This window comes from Amblyraja radiata, chromosome 3 (genome assembly GCF_010909765.2).
Source record: "Amblyraja radiata isolate CabotCenter1 chromosome 3, sAmbRad1.1.pri, whole genome shotgun sequence".
Taxonomy (NCBI): domain Eukaryota; kingdom Metazoa; phylum Chordata; class Chondrichthyes; order Rajiformes; family Rajidae; genus Amblyraja; species Amblyraja radiata.
Window position 1 is genome coordinate 117,297,826 of NC_045958.1, and position 19,690 is coordinate 117,317,515.

General features: G+C 43.3%; 1 protein-coding gene across 5 annotated transcripts in view; it reads right to left on the reverse strand.

The window, feature by feature from the left end:
• Window positions 1-19,690, reverse strand: part of fcho2 (FCH and mu domain containing endocytic adaptor 2) — a 159,854-nt gene that overhangs the window by 124,693 nt on the left and 15,471 nt on the right. For all 5 annotated transcript variants that reach the window (XM_033018685.1, XM_033018684.1, XM_033018686.1 and 2 more), the window contains exon 2: window positions 4,916-5,007. In XM_033018685.1, the coding sequence (XP_032874576.1) occupies window positions 4,916-5,007 (92 nt within the window). The remainder of the gene's footprint in view (window positions 1-4,915; window positions 5,008-19,690) is intronic.

Consider the following 19,690-nt stretch of genomic DNA (forward strand, 5'->3'; position numbering starts at 1 on the left):
GATTTAGACGGAGGGATTAAAAGTAACATTAGCAAATTTGCAGATGACACAAAGCTGAGTGGCAGTGTGAACTGTGAGGAGGATGCTATGAAGATGCAGGGTGACTTGGATAGGTTGGGTGAGTGGGCCGATGCATGGCAGATGCAGTTTAATGTGGATAAATATGAGGTTATCCACTTTGATGGCAAAAACAGGAAGGCAGATTATTATCTAAATGGTGTCAAGTTGGGAAAATGGGAAGTACAATCTGGGGGTCCTTGTTCATCAGTCACTGAAAGTAAACATACAGGTACTGCAGGCAGTGAAGAAAGCAAATGGCATGTTGGGCTTCATATGAAGAGGAGTTGAGTATAGGAGCAAAGAGGTCCTTCTACAGGGCCCTAGTGAGACCCCACCTGGAGTACTGTGTGCAGTTTTGGTCTCCAAATTTGAGGAAGGACATTCTTGCTGTTGAGGGAGTGCAGCGTAGGTTCACAAGGTTAATTCCTGGGATGGCGGGACTGTCATATGTTGATAGAATGGAGCTGTTGGGCTTGTATACTCTGGAATTTAAAAGGATGAGAGGGGGATCTTATTGAAACATATAAGATTATTAAGGGTTTGGACACGTTAGAGGCTGGAAACATGTTCCCGATGTTGGGGGGTTTACTGAGCAAGGGGCCACAGTTTAAGAATAAGGGGTAAGCCATTTAGAACAGAGATGAGGAAATACTTTTTCGCACAGAGAGTTGTGAGTCTGTGGAATTCTCTGCCTCAGAGGGTGGTGGAGGCCCATTCCCTGGATGCTTTCAAGAGAGAGTTAGATAGAGCTCCTAAAGATAGCGGAGTCAAGGGATATAGGGAAAAGGCAGGAACGGGGTACTGATTGTGGATGATCAGCCATTATTACATTGAATGGCGGTGCTGGCTCGAGGGGCCGAATGGCCTACTCCTGCACCTATTGTCTATTAGTACAATTGATCAGTGATAATAGACTCAACATGCGATTGAGAAACAAAAAAGCAAAATGTTTGAATTTGAAAGACACTTTCCCTTTATTCAGCAAATGAATCAATAATAGAAAAATATAGATATAGCCAAATCATTTTTGAACTTAGTTGAGCAATGAAGTAAATGGCAGCATTAAAAGAAAAAGGAAAATGCAAAACTAAATCTGCCAATTGGTACTAACAGAAAATGAGAACCAATCGCAATTGTAAAGGCAGAGAATGAAAATAAACTTGCTAAGATAAATATTTTTACCATAATATTATGAAAAAGATGTCAGCTGCAAGCTGAAAATTGACAAAATCATGTGGAAAATTAATTTAAATGGTTTTGTAAATGACAAGGAAATAACAAATATATTGAATCATTATTTGTGCCAGTATTAACAATAGGGAAAGAGGGTTGCATGCTGTACATTACAAAGAAACCGGTATTGGGATTGGGAACTCACAAAAAATACCAGAAATTGTTTGAAAAGACATGACAGCCCTAAAGAGTGGCAGCACCATGGGAAAATTAGTTTCCATTTCAAAGCTTTAAAGAAAAATGATGAAATTATTAGAGATTTCCTGAGTATAATCTTTCAAACTTCTCTTGATTTGTGAAGTTCCATTAAGTTAGATAATTATACATATCATTTTGTTATTTAAGATGAGAAAGAGACTTCAGGTAATTACAGTTAGCCTGAATCTTTGAGGAGAACTTATTCATTCCATAATTAAGGATAAAGTGACTGAACATCCTGGAAACTTTCAGTTAGTTGATTAGAAGGAGGCTGTGGGAATTTGTAAAGGTAGGTCAAGCTTCATAAAGCTGATTGCATCTTTTAAAGTAACTAAAGTTCTGAACAGAATAATGTTTATGGATGTTATTAATATTGATTTCAGGAGACATCTGATGAAGTCCTTTGTAAGGAAATTTAATGCAAGTTAAAACTCATTATTGAGCAGGCCATGCTTGGATATTGTTCGCATGGCAGAGACAGAGGGAAGGATAATGAGCAGCCACTTACACTGGCAGGTTCTGACAGGTAAGATTCCTTGTGCTGTGGTTGCAACTAGATCACAGCCACATACCATAATTATAAATGATTAGGATACTGGGATTAAAAAAAACATATCTAAATTTGCCAATGACAGAAAGATGGCAAAGGAAGCAGTTTAGTTTCAAGCAATTTGAAAAAGAGATTTTAATATGTTTCATGAATGAACAAAACAGATGAAGATCAATGTGAGGTTGGTTATTCAAACAGAGTTGTTTCTAAATGGTGGAAAATAAACAGAGGCTTTTCTTTCAGAAGGACTGAGGGATACATTTGCATTGTTATTAAAACGTCATGGATGGAGACAAAAAAATAATCAAGAAAGCTCATGGAATGTTCACATTTGTATTCAGAGAGTTAGAATAATTAAGTGAGTAGAAATTACAACTGTACATATCCTGGTCTTGCCACACCGAGGAGCTATGTGATTCTTGGGTTCACACTTTAGGAAGGATACATTAGCCTTTGAGGAAGGATGATTGAAAATTAGTTTTCATGATATCATGATGGTGTGCAGAGTGAGAAAGTATTGTTGGTTGAGAATACTAGAAAAAAGTGGTGCAGTGTAAAAATTAAGCCGTCATGAGTGATTATGTTTATGTTTAGTTTATAGATACAGTGGAAACAAGCCCTTCGGCTCACCGAGTCTGCACCGAAGAAAAGATAACCTGTTATCCCAGTTGCGCATCCTGCACAATAGTGGCAATTTACGGAAGCCAATTAACCTACAAACATGCCAGTCTTTCAAACTCCAGATGTTTCCACCATTATTGTTTGTTGTGTAGCACCTCAAACTACGCCATCACAAATAAGTCTTAATAATATGTATGCACTCAGTTATCGGCCCAGCTACTGGCATGATTTAAAAAAACTCAGCAACACACTCACACACCTTCCTTCACCAGCCCATTATGCAGGCGGGGGACAGGGCAAGCGGGGGGAGCGCTATCTGGGTGAAATTCACACAGTGCAAAGCCAAGGTGCACATACTGCAATGAACGGGAAGGTTGGCGCTGTAATTAAGATGGCTAAAGCACAGTGTAGGTATGTTGGAAAGCCTACCTGAAGCGTCACTGAAAATCTGTCGCTGCGGGTGTGCGCGATTTTGGCGCCGTTTAGAGGGGGGCGGGTTTAAAACGCGATTTTCTCTAGGCTGTTCCAATCGAAGATGTTCAGCCTAGTTAATTATTAACGAAAAATCGCTGGAAGACCCCGTCGCAAAAGCTATTATCAGTTTTAAAGGCCTTGAATAATAATTATAGTAGTTTAAAAATCAATCTCTAAACCCGCGACCACCAGCAACCGTCAGGGTCTCATAAAGCAAACAACTGAAGGTATGCTGCATATTTTTACATTAAAAAGGGCTTCTTAAGATCCCTTTATACCAAGTTTAATATTGCGAGTAGCTCATTTTGGACCCATTATATCCCGCAGTATTTTTCTCGGCATTTGAGGCACAAATCTACCGCAATGTGAACGTTCTAAACCAGCGCGTTCACAGGATCCCACTAGAAAGCTGATTTAAATGGGCATTTATTTACAGCAATTGAACACTAAATTCCTTCCATTTGGCCTATAAATTAATGTAAATGAGATTTAAAAATCATGTTTTATTGTGAATTATTTGTGAATATTACTTGGACATTTAGGCTATTTAAAAATGTTAATCATTTAGCAAGAAATGGATAGATGTTTAGATCTAGTAATTGAAGTCTGAAATTAGCTACAATTAGGTAACTAACTAATTATATGCTTTAATTTCAGGTCATCCAAGTAAGATTATTTTATATTTGTTTCAGAATGCTTCAATCTATGATAACTGAAAATTTCATTCAGTTCTCTTAATTTTTAAGAAAGTTATGGCGTTTTGACTGTTCACGATCACAGCTTTTTTGTTATGTCCATAGAAAATCAATAGGGAACAAGATGCTCATTTCCGAGTATGAAAATGGCCATAACTTTTTTAATACTTGAGATATGAAAGTGAATTAGGTGTCAAATTAAACTTATTTTTATGCTTTATCTGATGGGATAAATTGCAGACTTGAATTTTAAAATCTCAAAATTTTGTAACATTGCTACACAGTGTACGGTAAGTCCTTTAGAAGAGGGGGGAGAAGGGGAATAAGCAGTGGAGACAACTTTTAAGAAGACAGAGATACACAGCTGTGAAGCTCGGCAGACATTTAACATTATCCTTGTTGTTATCCCTTGGTTCTGAAAACTACTGCCTACCTTTTTTTGCCCCAATGAGCCAATGAAATTCACCGGTCAGCCCCGGCTACAACCTACGAGAACCTTCGACCTCCTGGCAACCCACTAGGACCTCCTGGCGAACCACCTCGCTACTCTCCATGACGGCTTCATTCTGGTCGCCGCTAATTTTTCAACATGTTGAAAAATTTGCGGCAACCAGAATGAGGCCACGACTAGTTCCCAGAATGCGGGAACTCCTCACGACCATGAAGGTGACGACCCGGCAACCACCCAGGAACATGTGACGACTGCATAGTCTCCTGCAGTCGCCTAAGTGGGACAGGCCCGTAAGATTTTTTTTACAATTGGTGTGCATACTGGACATAAAATATGGATTTAAACCATACAAATGATGTTGATGCTATATAGTTGCAATTTTTAAGACAGTAAACATCAAATTATTGAAAGACATTTTCAAGAATGCAAAAATCAATTGCCTGTATTTTCATTTTATTTCAATGTTTGTTCTTGGGTATGCAATGCTGCTTTATGCTTTTTCACAGAAGGTAAAATAAATTTTCAATCTCAAATTGCAAGGTTATAAAATCAAACATTTAAAATTTGAACTTTAAAGTTTGAAAAACCACCACTGTTCAATAGATTTGTAATGTCCTTAAAATAATGAAATACCTCTCTCGTATGAAGTCTGCCAAATCCTTTGTTGATATTTGACCATGTTTCATATTATGGTAAAGAACATCAAAGCCATTGTTCTTCTCTCCCTGAAAATGACAACAAAAAACTATTCCAATATTTAAACATCTCGTATCTAAACAATCATTCACTTAATACAATGGTGATTTAAAACTAAAGAATTCATACATAAAATGAAATGCACAGATGTTTTAAACAACATTTTCAAATATTGTATCCATTATATATTATATTTCCGTAATAATATATGGATAAAATCTGCTGGAAATAATCAGTTCACTTTATTATTGTCATGTGTACCGACATACAATGAAAAGCTTTTTATTGTATGCTATCCAGTCGAACGAAAAGACTAAACATGATTACAATTAAGTTGTCCACAGTGCACAGATAAATGATAAAGGGTACAACATTTAGAACAAGATAAAGTCCAATAATGTTTGATTGAACTTCATTTCATTGGTGGTTATTTCATGGGTGGATTTTCCACATAAGTCTTAAACTTGCATGCAGTCAAATTTAAGAGCACAAACGTGCTGGAACACCCCAAAATTTACATTGGGGAATTTGCTAAAATAAATCTGAGCCCATTTATTTGGCATGATGTTTTAAAGATGCCAGGGAGAAACAACACTTATATTTTCAAATATTTAGAATAGTTGCAATTGCTGTAATGTTAATAATCATTAATAAACATGCAAGAGATCAAATAAGTGAGCTGGGTTGGTTGTGGGTGGGGGAAGGGAGTGGGCAAAAGCAGGGATGGGCAGAGTGTGAGGTTAAGTGAACAAGGTGTATGGAGAGGTCTTGGACATGAAATATTAGCTGTATTTATCTTCTCACAGGTTGCCTCATTTGCTGACTATTCTGAAATGTCTGTTTTATTTTGGATTTCCACTGTCTCCATAATTTTATATTCATTTTGCCTAAGCTGCTTTTTGAGCTTTGCTCTATGCTACCTACTGCTGCATTTGGTCATCGAGTAACAGGAAATGTAAAATTAAACATTGCAGAAGCTGAAAAAAAACTGAAATTAAAACAGAAAATACTGGAAACATTCAACGGGTCAGGCACCATCTGTGGAGGAAAAAAAACGTTAAATCAGTCTGAAGAAGGATACAACCAGAAATGTCACTTATCCATGTTCTCCAGAGATGCTGCCTGACCCATTGTTTCTCTTTTTGTGTCTTTAAAAAAAAATATAAACTAACATACACAGTTCCTTATATCCAGAGTTAAAATTCACAGTTAGTGACCTTTTGTCAGTACTGGGAAAGAGAGAAAAACTTCTCTCCACTGATGCTCCCTGACCTTCTTAATGATTCCAGCATTTTCTAAAACCAAAGAGCTGATTGTTGACTTCAGGACAAAAGCCAAGGATCCAAGAACCTGCCTTCATCGATGGGACAGCAGTGAACATTTTCATGTTGCTGGGCATGAATATCTCTGAAGACCTGTGCTGGGCTCAGGACATTGATGCAATCACAAAGAAAGCTCATCAATTCCTTTATTTTGTCAGAAGATTGAGGAGATTCAGAATGATTCCAAATACTCCATTGAACAGGTAAACAATAGAGGCCATACTGACAGGTAGCATTTTGGCTTGGTTCGGTAACTTGATTGCGCAAGAATCTTATAGAATTTTTCGAGGATGTAACTAGTAGCGTGGATAGGGGAGAACCAGTGGATGTGGTGTATCTGGACTTCCAGAAGGCTTTCGACAAGGTCCCACATAAGAGATTAGTTTACAAACTTAAAGCACACGGCATTGGGGGTTCAGTATTGATGTGGATAGAGAACTGGCTGGCAAACAGGAAGCAAAGAGTAGGAGTAAACGGGTCCTTTTCACAATGGCAGGCAGTGACTAGTGGGGTACCGCAAGGCTCAGTGCTGGGACCCCAGCTATTTACAATATATATTAATGATCTGGATGAGGGAATTGAAGGCAATATCTCCAAGTTTGCGGATGACACTAAGCTGGGGGGCAGTGTTAGCTGTGAGGAGGATGCTAGGAGACTGCAAGGTGACTTGGATAGGCTGGGTGAGTGGGCAAATGTTTGGCAGATGCAGTATAATGTGGATAAATGTGAGGTTATCCATTTTGGTGGCAAAAACAGGAAAGCAGACTATTATCTAAATGGTGGCAGACTAGGAAAAGGGGAGATGCAGCGAGACCTGGGTGTCATGGTACACCAGTCATTGAAAGTGGGCATGCAGGTGCAGCAGGCAGTGAAGAAAGCGAATGGTATGTTAGCTTTCATAGCAAAAGGATTTGAGTATAGGAGCAGGGAGGTTCTACTGCAGTTGTACAGGGTCTTGGTGAGACCACACCTGGAGTATTGCGTACAGTTTTGGTCTCCAAATCTGAGGAAGGACATTATTGCCATAGAGGGAGTGCAGAGAAGGTTCACCAGACTGATTCCTGGGATGTCAGGACTGTCTTATGAAGAAAGACTTGATAGACTTGGTTTATACTCTCTAGAATTTAGGAGATTGAGAGGGGATCTTATAGAAACTTACAAAATTCTTAAGGGGTTGGACAGGCTAGATGCAGGAAGATTGCTGCCGATATTGGGGAAGTCCAGGACAAGGGGTCACAGCTTAAGGATAAGGGGGAAATCCTTTAAAACCGAGATGAGAAGAACTTTTTTCACACAGAGAGTGGTGAATCTCTGGAACTCCCTGCCACAGAGGGTAGTCGAGGCCAGTTCATTGGTTATATTTAAGAGGGAGTAGGATGTGGCCCTTGTGGCTAAGGGGATCAGAGGGTATGGAGAGAAGGCAGGTACGGGATACGGAGTTGGATGATCAGCCATGATCATATTGAATGGCGGTGCAGGCTCGAAGGGCCGAATGGCCTACTCCTGCACTTAATTTCTATGTTTCTATGTTTCTAAGAACAAAGAAGACTATAGGAAGTGGTGGACATTATCCGATAAATTAAGAGGTATTGACTTCCCCAACATCAGAGATCTACAGGAGGCTTTGCATTATCAAAGACCCACACCACCTAGGCCATGCTGTCGATGGAGAATTAAACTGGCAAGAATCGTGAAACAAGAGATGCCCCTTCAAAATCAACACGTCTTCCAGAGGAAACCATAATGTGAGTACTGAATATAATGCACCAGATTGAAGGAAGTGCAAACAAACCTCTCCTTCACTTCAAAGTACTGTTTGGTCCCTGGATAGTGGGAGGGGAAAAGGACAGGTGTTGCATATCCTGCATCGGAAGATGCTGTGAAAAGGAGAGATGACGGATACGGAAATGCAGACCCAGAGGCTTGGGCTCACGTGAGTTCCCATGGAAACACTCATGATATAGAGAAAGTGAGTGGTGTTGAAAGATAAGTTGAAATTAGTTCAGCCAGGTGAAAAGATGCACTGGTGGTGGGGAGGAATGGGTGGCGTTTTGGGTTGAGACCCTTCTTCAGACTGATGCCAGAGGAATGGGCGGGACAAAGATAGAATGTAGTCAGAGACAGTAAGATTGGTGGGAAAACTGGGAAGGGGAGGGGCTGGAGAGAGAGGGAAAGCAAGGGCTATTTGAAGTTGGAGAAGTCAATGTTCATACCGCTGGGGTGTAAGCTACCCAAGCAAAATATGAGGTGCTGTTCCTCTAATTTGCTCTGGGCCTCACTCAATGGTGGAGGCCCAGGACAGAAAGGTCAGATTCGGAATGAGAGGGGAAATTGAGTGCTGAGCAACTGGGAGATCACGTAGATTAAGGCGGACTGAGCGGAGGTGTTCAATGAAACGATCGCTGAGCCTGCGCTTGGTCTCGCCGATATACAGAAGTTGACACCTGGAACAACGGATACAGTAGATGAGGTTGGAGGAGGTGCAAGTGAACCTCTGTCTCACCTGAAAAGACTGTTGGGGTCCTTGGATGGAGTCGAGGGGGGAGGTACAGGTGTTGCATCTCCTGCGGTTGCAGGGGAAAGTACCTGGGAGTTGCAGAAGGAACAGTCTCTGCTGAAAGCAGAAAGGGGTGGAGATGGGAAGACATGGCCAGTAGTGGGATCCCATTGGAAGTGACAAAAGTGTTGGAGGATTATATGCTATGTGCGACGGTTGATGGGTTGGAAGATGAGGACAAGGGGGACTCAGTCCTTGTTGAGAATAGGGGGAGGGGGAGCAAGAGTGGAGCTGCGGGATATCGAGGACACCCTAGTAAGAGCCTCATCTATAATGGAAGAGGGAACCCCCTGTTTCCAACCCAAACCACCCCCTCCCCAGTTACTTTCCCCTGCAGCAGGAGATGCAAGACCTGTCCCTTTACCTTCCCCCCCCCCCTTTCTAGGTGCAGCAGAGGTTCACTTGCACCTCCTCCAATTTTATCTACTCTTCCATGTGTCAACTTCTGTACATCGGTGAGACCAAGCGCAGGCTCGGCGATCATTTCGCTGAACACCTCCGCCCATTCCACGTTAACCTACTTGAGCTCCCGGTTGTTCAGCACTTCAACTGCACCTCCCATTCCCAATCAGACCTTTCTGTCCTTGGCCTCCTCCATTGTCAGAGTGAGGCCCAGTGCAAATTGGAGGAACAGCACCTCATATTTCGCTTGGGTAGCTTACACCCCAACGGTATGAACATTGACTTCTCCAAGTTCAAATAGCCCTTGCTGTCCCTCTCTCTCCATCCACTCCCCCTTTCCAATTCTCCCACGTTTTACCGTCTCCGACTACATTCTATCTTTGTCCCGCCCACTCCCCTGACATCAGTCTGAAGAAGGGTCTCGAACCAAAACGTCGGCCATTGCTTCTTTCCAGTGATGCTGCCTGCCCCGCTGAGTTACTCCAGCATTTTGTGTCAACCTTCGATTTAAACCAGCATCTGCAGTTCTTTCCTACACTCTGGTGCAGGGTTACGGGTTGAGCCTCTATACAAGGAAGAAGTAGAAGGTCCTGGTCTGGGATAGAAATGTAAAGGGATTGTTTGTGCATTGTAAAGATGACCAATTGTGACCAGGGAATTGGAACACATCAAAAAGGCAGAGGGCATCAAAGGTGTCGGGGATATAAATGGGAAGGCATCGAACCTGAGAAGAAAGGATGGAATCAAGGAATAAATAAATAGAGGGGGATAGCAAACTGAAACAATGGCTCATTTGCCTTTGCAGCAATATCAATTTTTATTTAAGATTTCCAACACTGCAGTTTTATTTGTTTTTATTTCTTTTGTTTTATAAAATATTTACATATTTATGGAAATTGTAATGTTTACCCATTTCTTGAAACTACTGTGCAGGATGGCAAACCTCTGAATAGTCTCAAAGACATTTTAATTGGGGACCAGGCATACATTGGGTTTGCTCTGAAGGAATATTATTTTTGCATGTATGCTTTCAGAATTTTAGTAAAAAAGAAAATGCACCATGCAACAAAACACTGCATGTTGGCACAACCTATACATTGCTATTCCTCTCTATCCTGAGTGTATGGAGTTGCTGACACTGCAAACTGTTCTTATTATACCTAATTAGAAGCTTTGATTATCATCATGATACAAACAGGATGTGCTGAACAAAGGTTTCTATTGTATTCCTCTTTCCCAGGAACAAATTGTTTAAAGTTTGCTTTCATCTCAAATCATCAAAAAAACAGAATTGACAGAAAACAAAAAAGTGAAAATATAAATTATAATTATTTGTTATATATCAACAATAAATTAGCAGTCCATTGTTCATCACCCATAAAGCAACAGAGCTATATAGCACAGGAACAGGCCTTTCAGCCCACCTTGTCATGCTGACCAAATTGGTATATTTGGCTTGTCCCATTTACAATACAATACCGTTTATTGTCATTTGAAACTCAAATGAAGTTCAAACGAAATTTGGTTTCTGCAGTCATACAACAAGAAAAGAACCAAGACACACACCAACACAATTTACACAAACATTCATCACAGTGAATCTCCTCCTCACTGTGATGGAAGGCGAAGTCTTGTCTCTCCCCTGCTCTCCATTATTTTCCCGATGTCAAAGCCCCCGATGGGCGATGGCAAGTCCCGCAGCTATTAAAGCCGTGCCGGGCGATGTAAGCTCCTGCCTGGGTCTTGATGTTCGAGCCCCCGGCGGGCTAGCGATGGTAAGTCCTGCGGTCATTAAGGCCGCGCTAGGCGATGTAAGGCCCTGCCTGGGTCTTGATGTTGGAGCCCCCGGCGGCCATTAAAGCCGCGCCGGGCGATGTAAGGCCCCGCTCCGGGTCGCCTTCAACCCCGCAATTCGGGTGGGAGAAGTTGCCGTTGTGGGAGCTCCGAAAAACAGTCTCCCACCAGGGACTCGCGAGCTCCCAATGTCACCATCTAGCGGGCCTGCGGCTGGAGCCTCCGAAGCTTCGGAGTCGGGCCGCAGCAGCGCGCCACCACAGCTCCCCACCCTCCGAAGCCAGCCAGTTCCACGCTGGTGAGTCCGCAGGCTCCGCGACTGGAGTCCCCAGGTCGTTCCGATTAGAGTCCGCTTCACGGTGCTAGACCCCAACGACAACGGAGACCCGACAGGGAAAAGGTCGGGTCTCCGGTGCAGGGAAGAGATTTAAAAGTTTCTCCCACCCCCCACACATACACAGTTAAAAACAATTTTTAAAAAACCACGACAAACTATACACTCAACGGGACAAAAAATAAAATAATGACAGACGGACTGCAGAGGCCGCTGCAACGTCGGTCGCGCCACCTAAAAGATTTGCCTGCACTTGGCCCATATCCATCTAAACCTGTTCTATTCATGTATCTATTGAAATGTCTTTCTGCTTCCACAGCTTCCATTAGCAGGTCCTTCCAGATATGGTCCACTCACTGAATAAGAATGTTGCCCCTAGGGGTCCCTCAAATCTTTTCCATCTCACTTTAAGCCTATGCCCCCCTGTTTAGCATTTTCCAGTGTGGAAAAATGAAAGTGAGTGTTGACTACATCCATGCCCCTCATGATCTTGTACACCTCAATAAGATCACTCCTCAGCCTCCTGCACTCCAAAGAAAAAGGTCCCAGCCTATCCAAACTCTCCCTATAACGCAAGCCCACACGCTCAGGTAACATCCAGGTTGATCTCTTCTGCACTCTTTCAAAATGAATGACTTCATAAGTTCAAGGAACAGAATGAGGCCATTTGGCCCATCGTCCAATCTGACATTTCAATCATGGCTGACCTATCGTTCCCTCTCAACTCCATTCTACTGCCTTCGCCCCATAACTCCTGATACCCTTTCTAATCAAATTCTGTCAATCTCCACCTTAAAAATATCCATTGACTTGGCTTCCGCAGCTGTCTGTGGCAATTAATTCCACAGATTCACCACCCTCTGAGTAAAGAAATTCCTCCTCAAGATATGCCCTTTTATTCTGAGGATATGGCCTCTGGTCCTAGTCTAGTTTCACACAGAGAGTTGTGACTCCATGGAATTCTCTGCCTCAGAGGGCGGTGGAGGCTGGTTCTCTGGATATTTTCAAGCGAGAGCTAGTTAGGGCTCTTAAAGATAGCGGAGCCAGGGGATATGGGTAGAAGGCAAGAACGGGGTACTGATTGGGGATGATCAGCCATGATCATATTGAATGGCTCGAAGGGCCGAATGGCCTACTCCTGCACCTATTGTCTATTGTCTCTCCCACGAGTGGAAACATCCCCTCCACATTCACTCTACCCAGGCCTTTCTATAGCTCGGGACCTGAACTACACACAGTACACTTTTTGTCTCCTTTTCATCTCTAGCCTTTGTCCACCCATCTGCCAATCACCCCCCCCCCCCTCATCTGTATCCACATTACTTGCCAAGCTTTGTCCCACCCTACCTCTTTTCTACCTATTTCACCCGCCCCGCCCCACCCCCCCTCCCCAACCCACCACATTCACTCTGAGGAGAGTCCTGACCTAGAACGTTGCCTATTGATTCGCTCCAGGACACTGCGTGACTTGCTTGTGTTTTGATCAAGATTCCATGTCCAGTTTGTGTCCCAATTCCTGAAAAATATTCTGATCAATGAGGGCTAGGGTGCCAAACGTCTTCATGGAACAATGCACCTGCACTCCTAATTCTCCGTTCTACAGCACTACCTGGGGCCCTATCATTTACTATGCAAGTCCTGCCCTTCTTTGCCTTACCAAAATGCAACACCTCGAATTTATCCAAATTAAACTCCACCTGCCATTCCTCAACCCTTTGACCCAGTTGATCCCTTTGTAAACTGGGATCCCTTTGTAATCTTGGCCCAGATCAAGATACCTTTGTAATCTTAGATAACCTTCTTTACTGTCCACTATACCACAATTTTAGTGTCATCCGCAAATATTCATTTCACATCTCGCCCATGTTCTGTGGCTCTTTGTTGATCTTTGAAGGGTCATATTCTCTCCCCAGTTACTCTTTTGCCCTTAATATACATATAGAATTTAATTGGATTTGCTTTTACCTTATCTGCTATAGATATCTCATGTCCCTTTTTTGACCTCCTGATTTTTCTCTTTACTACTACACCCCCTATACTCCTCAAAGGAGAACGACTTCAAGAGCTCCACCGCGGAACCTGCGGACAACATCACGGAGCTCGCGATCCCGGCCGGGGATCGGCTTTGGGGCTCCAACTGCGAGGGCCTACGGACTTTAACATTACGGAGCTTGCGTTCTCTGGTAGAGACCGACTGCAGGAACTCCAAGCCGCAGGAGTTTCGACCGTCCTGACGCGAGGGCGTCGACCGCCAGCTGCGGGAGCTTCGATCGCCCCGACTGTGAATGGTTCAACTGCCCCAACCGCAGGAGAATAAAAGAGGAAGAAGCTTGGACTTTATTGCCTTCCATCACAGTGAGGAACGTGGGGAATCCGCTGTGGTGAATGTTTATGTTAACTTTTATGTAGTTGTGTGTCTTGATACTTTTTTTTTTGTATGGCTGTATGGAATTTCACTGTACCTTAATTGGTACATGTGACAATAAACTGAACTTGAAACCTTGTTGGATTCACTTGATCCCAGCCACCTACACCTGACATATTCCTCCTTTTTCTTGACCAGAGCCTCAACATCTCTTGTCTTCCAGGGTTTCGTACTGCTTCTCACAATTGTCCTTAGGACTTCAACTTTTGGATCACTCCTATTCTTTTCCATAACTATTTTAAAACAAATAGAATATGGTCACGGGTAAAATACTCCCCTACTAACATCTTGTCCTGTCTTATTTCCCATAAGGAGGTTGAGTTTTGCCTCTTCGCATATTATTTGAACAAATCTCTGTGAACACACAACAAATTCCACCCCATGCAAATCCTTACCATTATGGCAATCACAATCAATATTTAGAAAGTGATCGCCCTGCATATTTCTTCCTCTAATTCCCAGTGACTACAGGAGTCCATAATACAATTCCTAACATTATTAAATAGTGCATTTATTCTATATGCTGATTAGACTACACAAGGGAAAACGTCCCAAAATCTTTGACTGCAGCTATACTTATTAAAACAGCATTGCAGGTTATCTATTTTTCTAAGCCCTTGGCTAAGACAATCTTGTTTATCATCTCCTTTCCTCCATCCTTTCTCAAATGACAGGGACTGTTCAAGATTTGACTACATAATTATACAGCAGGGAATGTCATTTAGCCCACGAGCTCTCGTGGTGTTTACACACCACACATGCTTCCCCTTAACCCTCTTCATTTAACCACATCATACGATTCTATATTTTCTCCCTCGTATGCTTTCTGTTACCGCTTTACACATTCAAATACTTTCTGGTCAAAAATGCTCTACTGAATTCCCAAAATGATTTATTAAAAACTATATTAGGATTATAGCCTCTTTATTTGGATTTCCCTTTGGTGGATTTTAAAACAAATCTAATGAAGAGAATGACCATTCCTTTTTTAACTGTATTTAGTCATCAAGCAGAGAAACACAGACCATTCAACCCACAGAGTTTGCTTGGATCATTAAGCACTCGTTTGCATTAATCCTTATCAGTTTTTATTCCCCTCACATTCCCACAAACTCCACCCCAGATTCTACTGCTTGCTCATTTATCAAGTAGTAATTTATAGTGGCCAATTAACCTATCAACACATCTTTACGACATGGTAGGAAACCAGAGTAGCTGGAGAAACATAAAAGTAACATTAGCAAATTTGCAGATCACAAGCTGGGTGGCAGTGTGAACTGTGAGGAGGATGCTATGAGAATGCAGGGTGACTTGGACAGGTTGGGGGAGTGGGCAGATCCATGGCAGATGAAGTTTAATGCGGATAAATGTGAGGTTATCCACTTTGGTAGCAAAAACAGGGAGGCAGATTCCAGGGCTCGAAATTAACGGTTGCCCGGGTGCCACTGACCACTCAAAGCGCCGCTAGGCAACCTCAACACCGAGTCATTTTGCCCGGCTTGGCAACCAGATACTGGTTTGAACCGAAGACAGACACAAAAAACTGGAGTAACTCCGCGGGTCAGGCAGCATCTATGGAGAAAAGGAACGCAACATTTTGTGTCGGCGGTGACGGCTGTATTGCGTGGTAAAGATACTAGGTGCGGGGTGAGGGAATGACGGGCCCCGAACAGCGGCTCCATCTCCACCTCCTCCCGCTCCCCGCCCGCCCCGATAGCGGCCGCTGCTTGCAAACCCGCGCTTTCAATACAAACCCTCCCGCACGCCGAGGCAGGGAGGAGGGTTTGTATTGAATGCGCCGTTAGTGGGTTTACAAACAGCGGTCGTTATCAGGGCGGGCGGGGTGCGCTCTGCCCCGCACCTTGCTGTTGGCTGGCGGAGGGAGGCGGTGGCGAGGAGTTCCCAACGGCCAAGGTCTCTCTCTCTCTCTCTCTCTCTCTCTCTCTCTCTCTCTCTCTCCCCCCCCCCCCTCCCCCCCCCCCTCCCCCTCTCCCCCCCCCCCCCCTCATCCCCCCCCCCCTCTACTCCCCCCCCCCCCCCTCTACTCCCCCCCCCCCCTCTCCCCCCCCCCCCTCTCCTCCCCCCCCCCCCCTCCTCCCCCCCCCCCCTCTCCTCCCCCCCCCCCCCCCCCCTCCCCCCCCCCCCCCCCCCTCCCCCCCCCCCTCCCCCCCCTTAGCCTGGGACCACTTCTCAACCCCCCCCCCCCCCAATCTATTCATCCTGCGCTGATCACCCTATCCACCTCGCATTGATTCTCCTACAAATCAATGCTCTTAATATGGAGTATCAGTACTGTAGTTATTTAATGAGCAACATTCACAACTTATACGTACGCATATATGTTACCATGGTCCAGGATTTATTGACACAGGTTGATCATGCGCTGAATAATCCAACCACATTTTTGTTTGGAAGTGGAAAGAACTAATAGAAATTGCATTAATTGCAATGTGTAAAAAGAGTTGAGATACTGTCTTATAATTTTGCTGCATGTCATTGTGGGATATATCATGTCTTGATTGGTGAATATGTTTAGTTTGTGACTTTATTTGAAGCAGAAATAATATGTGAATGCTTCATTGAGTATAATTCCGACTGGTAACTACGCACTTCGTCCGAGCACATTATCGCACGTGTCATGCAAGCCGTCTTAAATGACCACCTAAACTGTCATTTGGCAACCTAAAAAGCTGACAAGGTTGCCTGGCAGGAAACAGAGGGAAAAAAAGTTAAATGAGAGCACTGAGATGCATGGCAGATGCTGCTTAATGTGGATAAATGTGAGGTTATCCACTTTGGTGACAAAAACAGGAGTCAGATTATTATCTGAATGGTGTCAAGTTGGGAAAAGGGGAAGTACAATGAGATCTGGGGTCCTCATGCATCAGTCACTGAAAGTAAGCATGCAGGTACAGCAGGCAGTGAAGAAAGCGAATGGCATGTTGGTCTTCATAACAAGAGTTCAGTATAGGAGCAAAGAGGTCCTTCTGCAGATGTACAGGGCCCTAGTGAGATCACACCTGGAGTATTGTGTGCAGTTTTGGTCTCCAAATTTGTGGAAGGACATTTTTGCTATTGAGGGAGTGCAGCGTAGGTTCACGAGGTTAATTCCCGGAATGGCGGGACTGTCATATGTTGATAGAATGGAGCGGCTGGGCTTGTAAACTCTGGAATTTAGAAGGATGAGAGGATATCTGATTGAAACATATAAGATTATTAAGGGCTTGGACACACTAGAGGCAGGAAACATGTTCCCGATATTGGGGCAGTCCAGAACCAGGGGCCACTCTTTAAAAATAAGGGGTAAGCCGTTTGGAACGGAGATGAGGAAAAACTTTCACACAGATGGTTATGAATCTGTGGAATTCTCTGTCTCGGCTGACAGTGGAGGCCAATTCTCTGGATGCTTTCAAGAGAGAGTTAGATAGAGCTCTTAAAGATAGCGAAGTCAGGGGATACGGGGAGAAGGCAGGAACGGGGTACTGATTGTGGATGATCAGCCATGATCACTTTGAATGGCGGTGCTGGCTCGAAGGACCGAATGGCCTACTCCTGCACCTATTGTCTATTGCAATGACTAAGCAATAAACATATCATAGATAAGATCAAAAGAATACAAACTGCTGGCTCGAAGGGCTGAATGGCCTACTCCAATTTTAGTAAAGTGAAGAAATTCATAGTTATATAATCAAACAGCAGGGAAACAGATCATTCCGCCCACCACGTCCAAGTACCCATTTATATTAATCCCACCTTACATCACTTGGCCCATAGGTTTCAATGTATAGTTAATTCAAGTGCCCGTCTAGTTTCTTTTACATGCTGAATGCGACTTGCTTCCATCACTCTCCCCAGCAATGCCTTCTAGGTGCTCCAACTCTTAGCCTGAAAAAATTTCCCCTCAAATCCTCTTCAAATCTCTTACCCTGAATCTATCCTCAAGGTTTGGTTATAGGTAATAAAAAATTACAGCAATATGGTTAGAACAGTAAAAAAATTGATGGTCCATTTTATAATGATTTATCATACTGCTCACTCATGAGACCAGGGTGTTTTTGGGGCGTCTGGGCCGTGTGCTTAGTATGCAGCTGGTCAAGGTGCAGGAAGGTATGTGGGTGCAGCTGGGGTGGTGGTTGGGTACACTGGAGTACATTCATATTGACACTGAGCAGGTTCTAGTTCCTGGTCCCTTTACACACCGAGTTCATCAAAAAAAAAGTGTAAAAAAAAGTGCATTGAAAGGCGTGAATTATCTGGAAAATCTACTAGTCCAGCATCAATAAAGTCACGAGCATACCACATTAATGGAGTTTTACCAAACATAAGGATCTAATAAAGCCTCGGAGATATTAACCATATAACCATATAACAATTACAGCATGGAAACAGGCCATCTCGGCCCTACAAGTCCGTGCCGAACAACTTTTTTCCCTTAGTCCCACCTGCCTGCACTCATACCATAACCCTCCATTCCCTTCTCATCCATATGCCTATCCAATTTATTTTTAAATGATACCAACGAACCTGCCGCTACCACTTCCACTGGAAGCTCATTCCACACCGCTACCACTCTCTGAGTAAAGAAGTTCCCCCTCATGTTACCCCTAAACTTCTGTCCCTTAATTCTGAAGTCATGTCCTCTTGTTTGAATCTTCCCTATTCTCAAAGGGAAAAGCTTGTCCACATCAACTCTGTCTATCCCCTTCATAATTTTAAAGACCTCTATCAAGTCCCCCCTTAACCTTCTGCGCACCAGAGAATAAAGACCTAACTTATTCAACCTATCTCTGTAACTTAGTTGTTGAAACCCAGGGAACATTCTAGTAAATCTCCTCTGTACTCTCTCTATTTTGTTGACATCCTTCCTATAATTGGGCGACCAAAATTGTACACCATACTCCAGATTTGGTCTCACCAATGCCTTGTACAATTTTAACATTACATCCCAGCTTCTATACCATATTAGCGACTATGGATGATGTTATCTATTGAGTACTGTGTTAAAGACCTACGTATTTCATGGTTGCGTTTCAGTATATATGACAATTAAACACTCTTGACTTGCCAGTATATAGACATGAGGAAAAGGTGAGGCAGAGGATAGTAGGCAATAAATTGAACCAGATGGGCTGGGTTGGTCCAGGCGTTGGGGAGTGATAAGCGGATTCCATTTTGGTGTAAGGGTGGGGAGTGTTGACACAGGAGCTAGTAGGTGATAGGTACAAACATAATCAAAGGAAAAAACAGACAACATTCAATATTAACGACTAAGGTGTTGTTCTTCTGGTTTGTGTTTGGATTGTCATTTCAACCTCCCATTCCCTCTCTGCCCTCAGCCTTCTCCATTGCTACAGTGAGACCAAACGTAATGTAGTATAGCACCTCATATTTCGCATGGGTAGCCTACAGGCCAATGAATGGTATGTACAGTGAGTTGTCCAATTTCATGTAATCCAATCCCCATGTTTCTTTTTCACTCCCACTTGTCCACTCAGGCTCTCGCTTTGTTAACCTTTCCCAGCCCCCTCCCCCTCTCCCTCTCCATTGTTGTCTCAAATTATCAACTTCCCACATCTGGTTCCCTTTACCTGTCACTCGCATACCTATCACGCTTGATGTCTTCTCCCTTTGTTCACCTCTGCTATCTGCTCACCCAACTGGTTCGATTTGCTCATCAAGACAGCATGTTTGGAAGGAAATAGACAATCGACGTCTTGGGTCAGGACCCATCATATGGACTGAACATGTTGAGGTAAAAACATTCGACCCTTCGAGCCTGCACCGCCATTCAATGTGATCGTGGCTGATCATCCCCAATCAGTACCCCGTTCCTGCCTTCTCCCCATATCCCCTGACTCCGCTATCTTTAAGAGCCCTA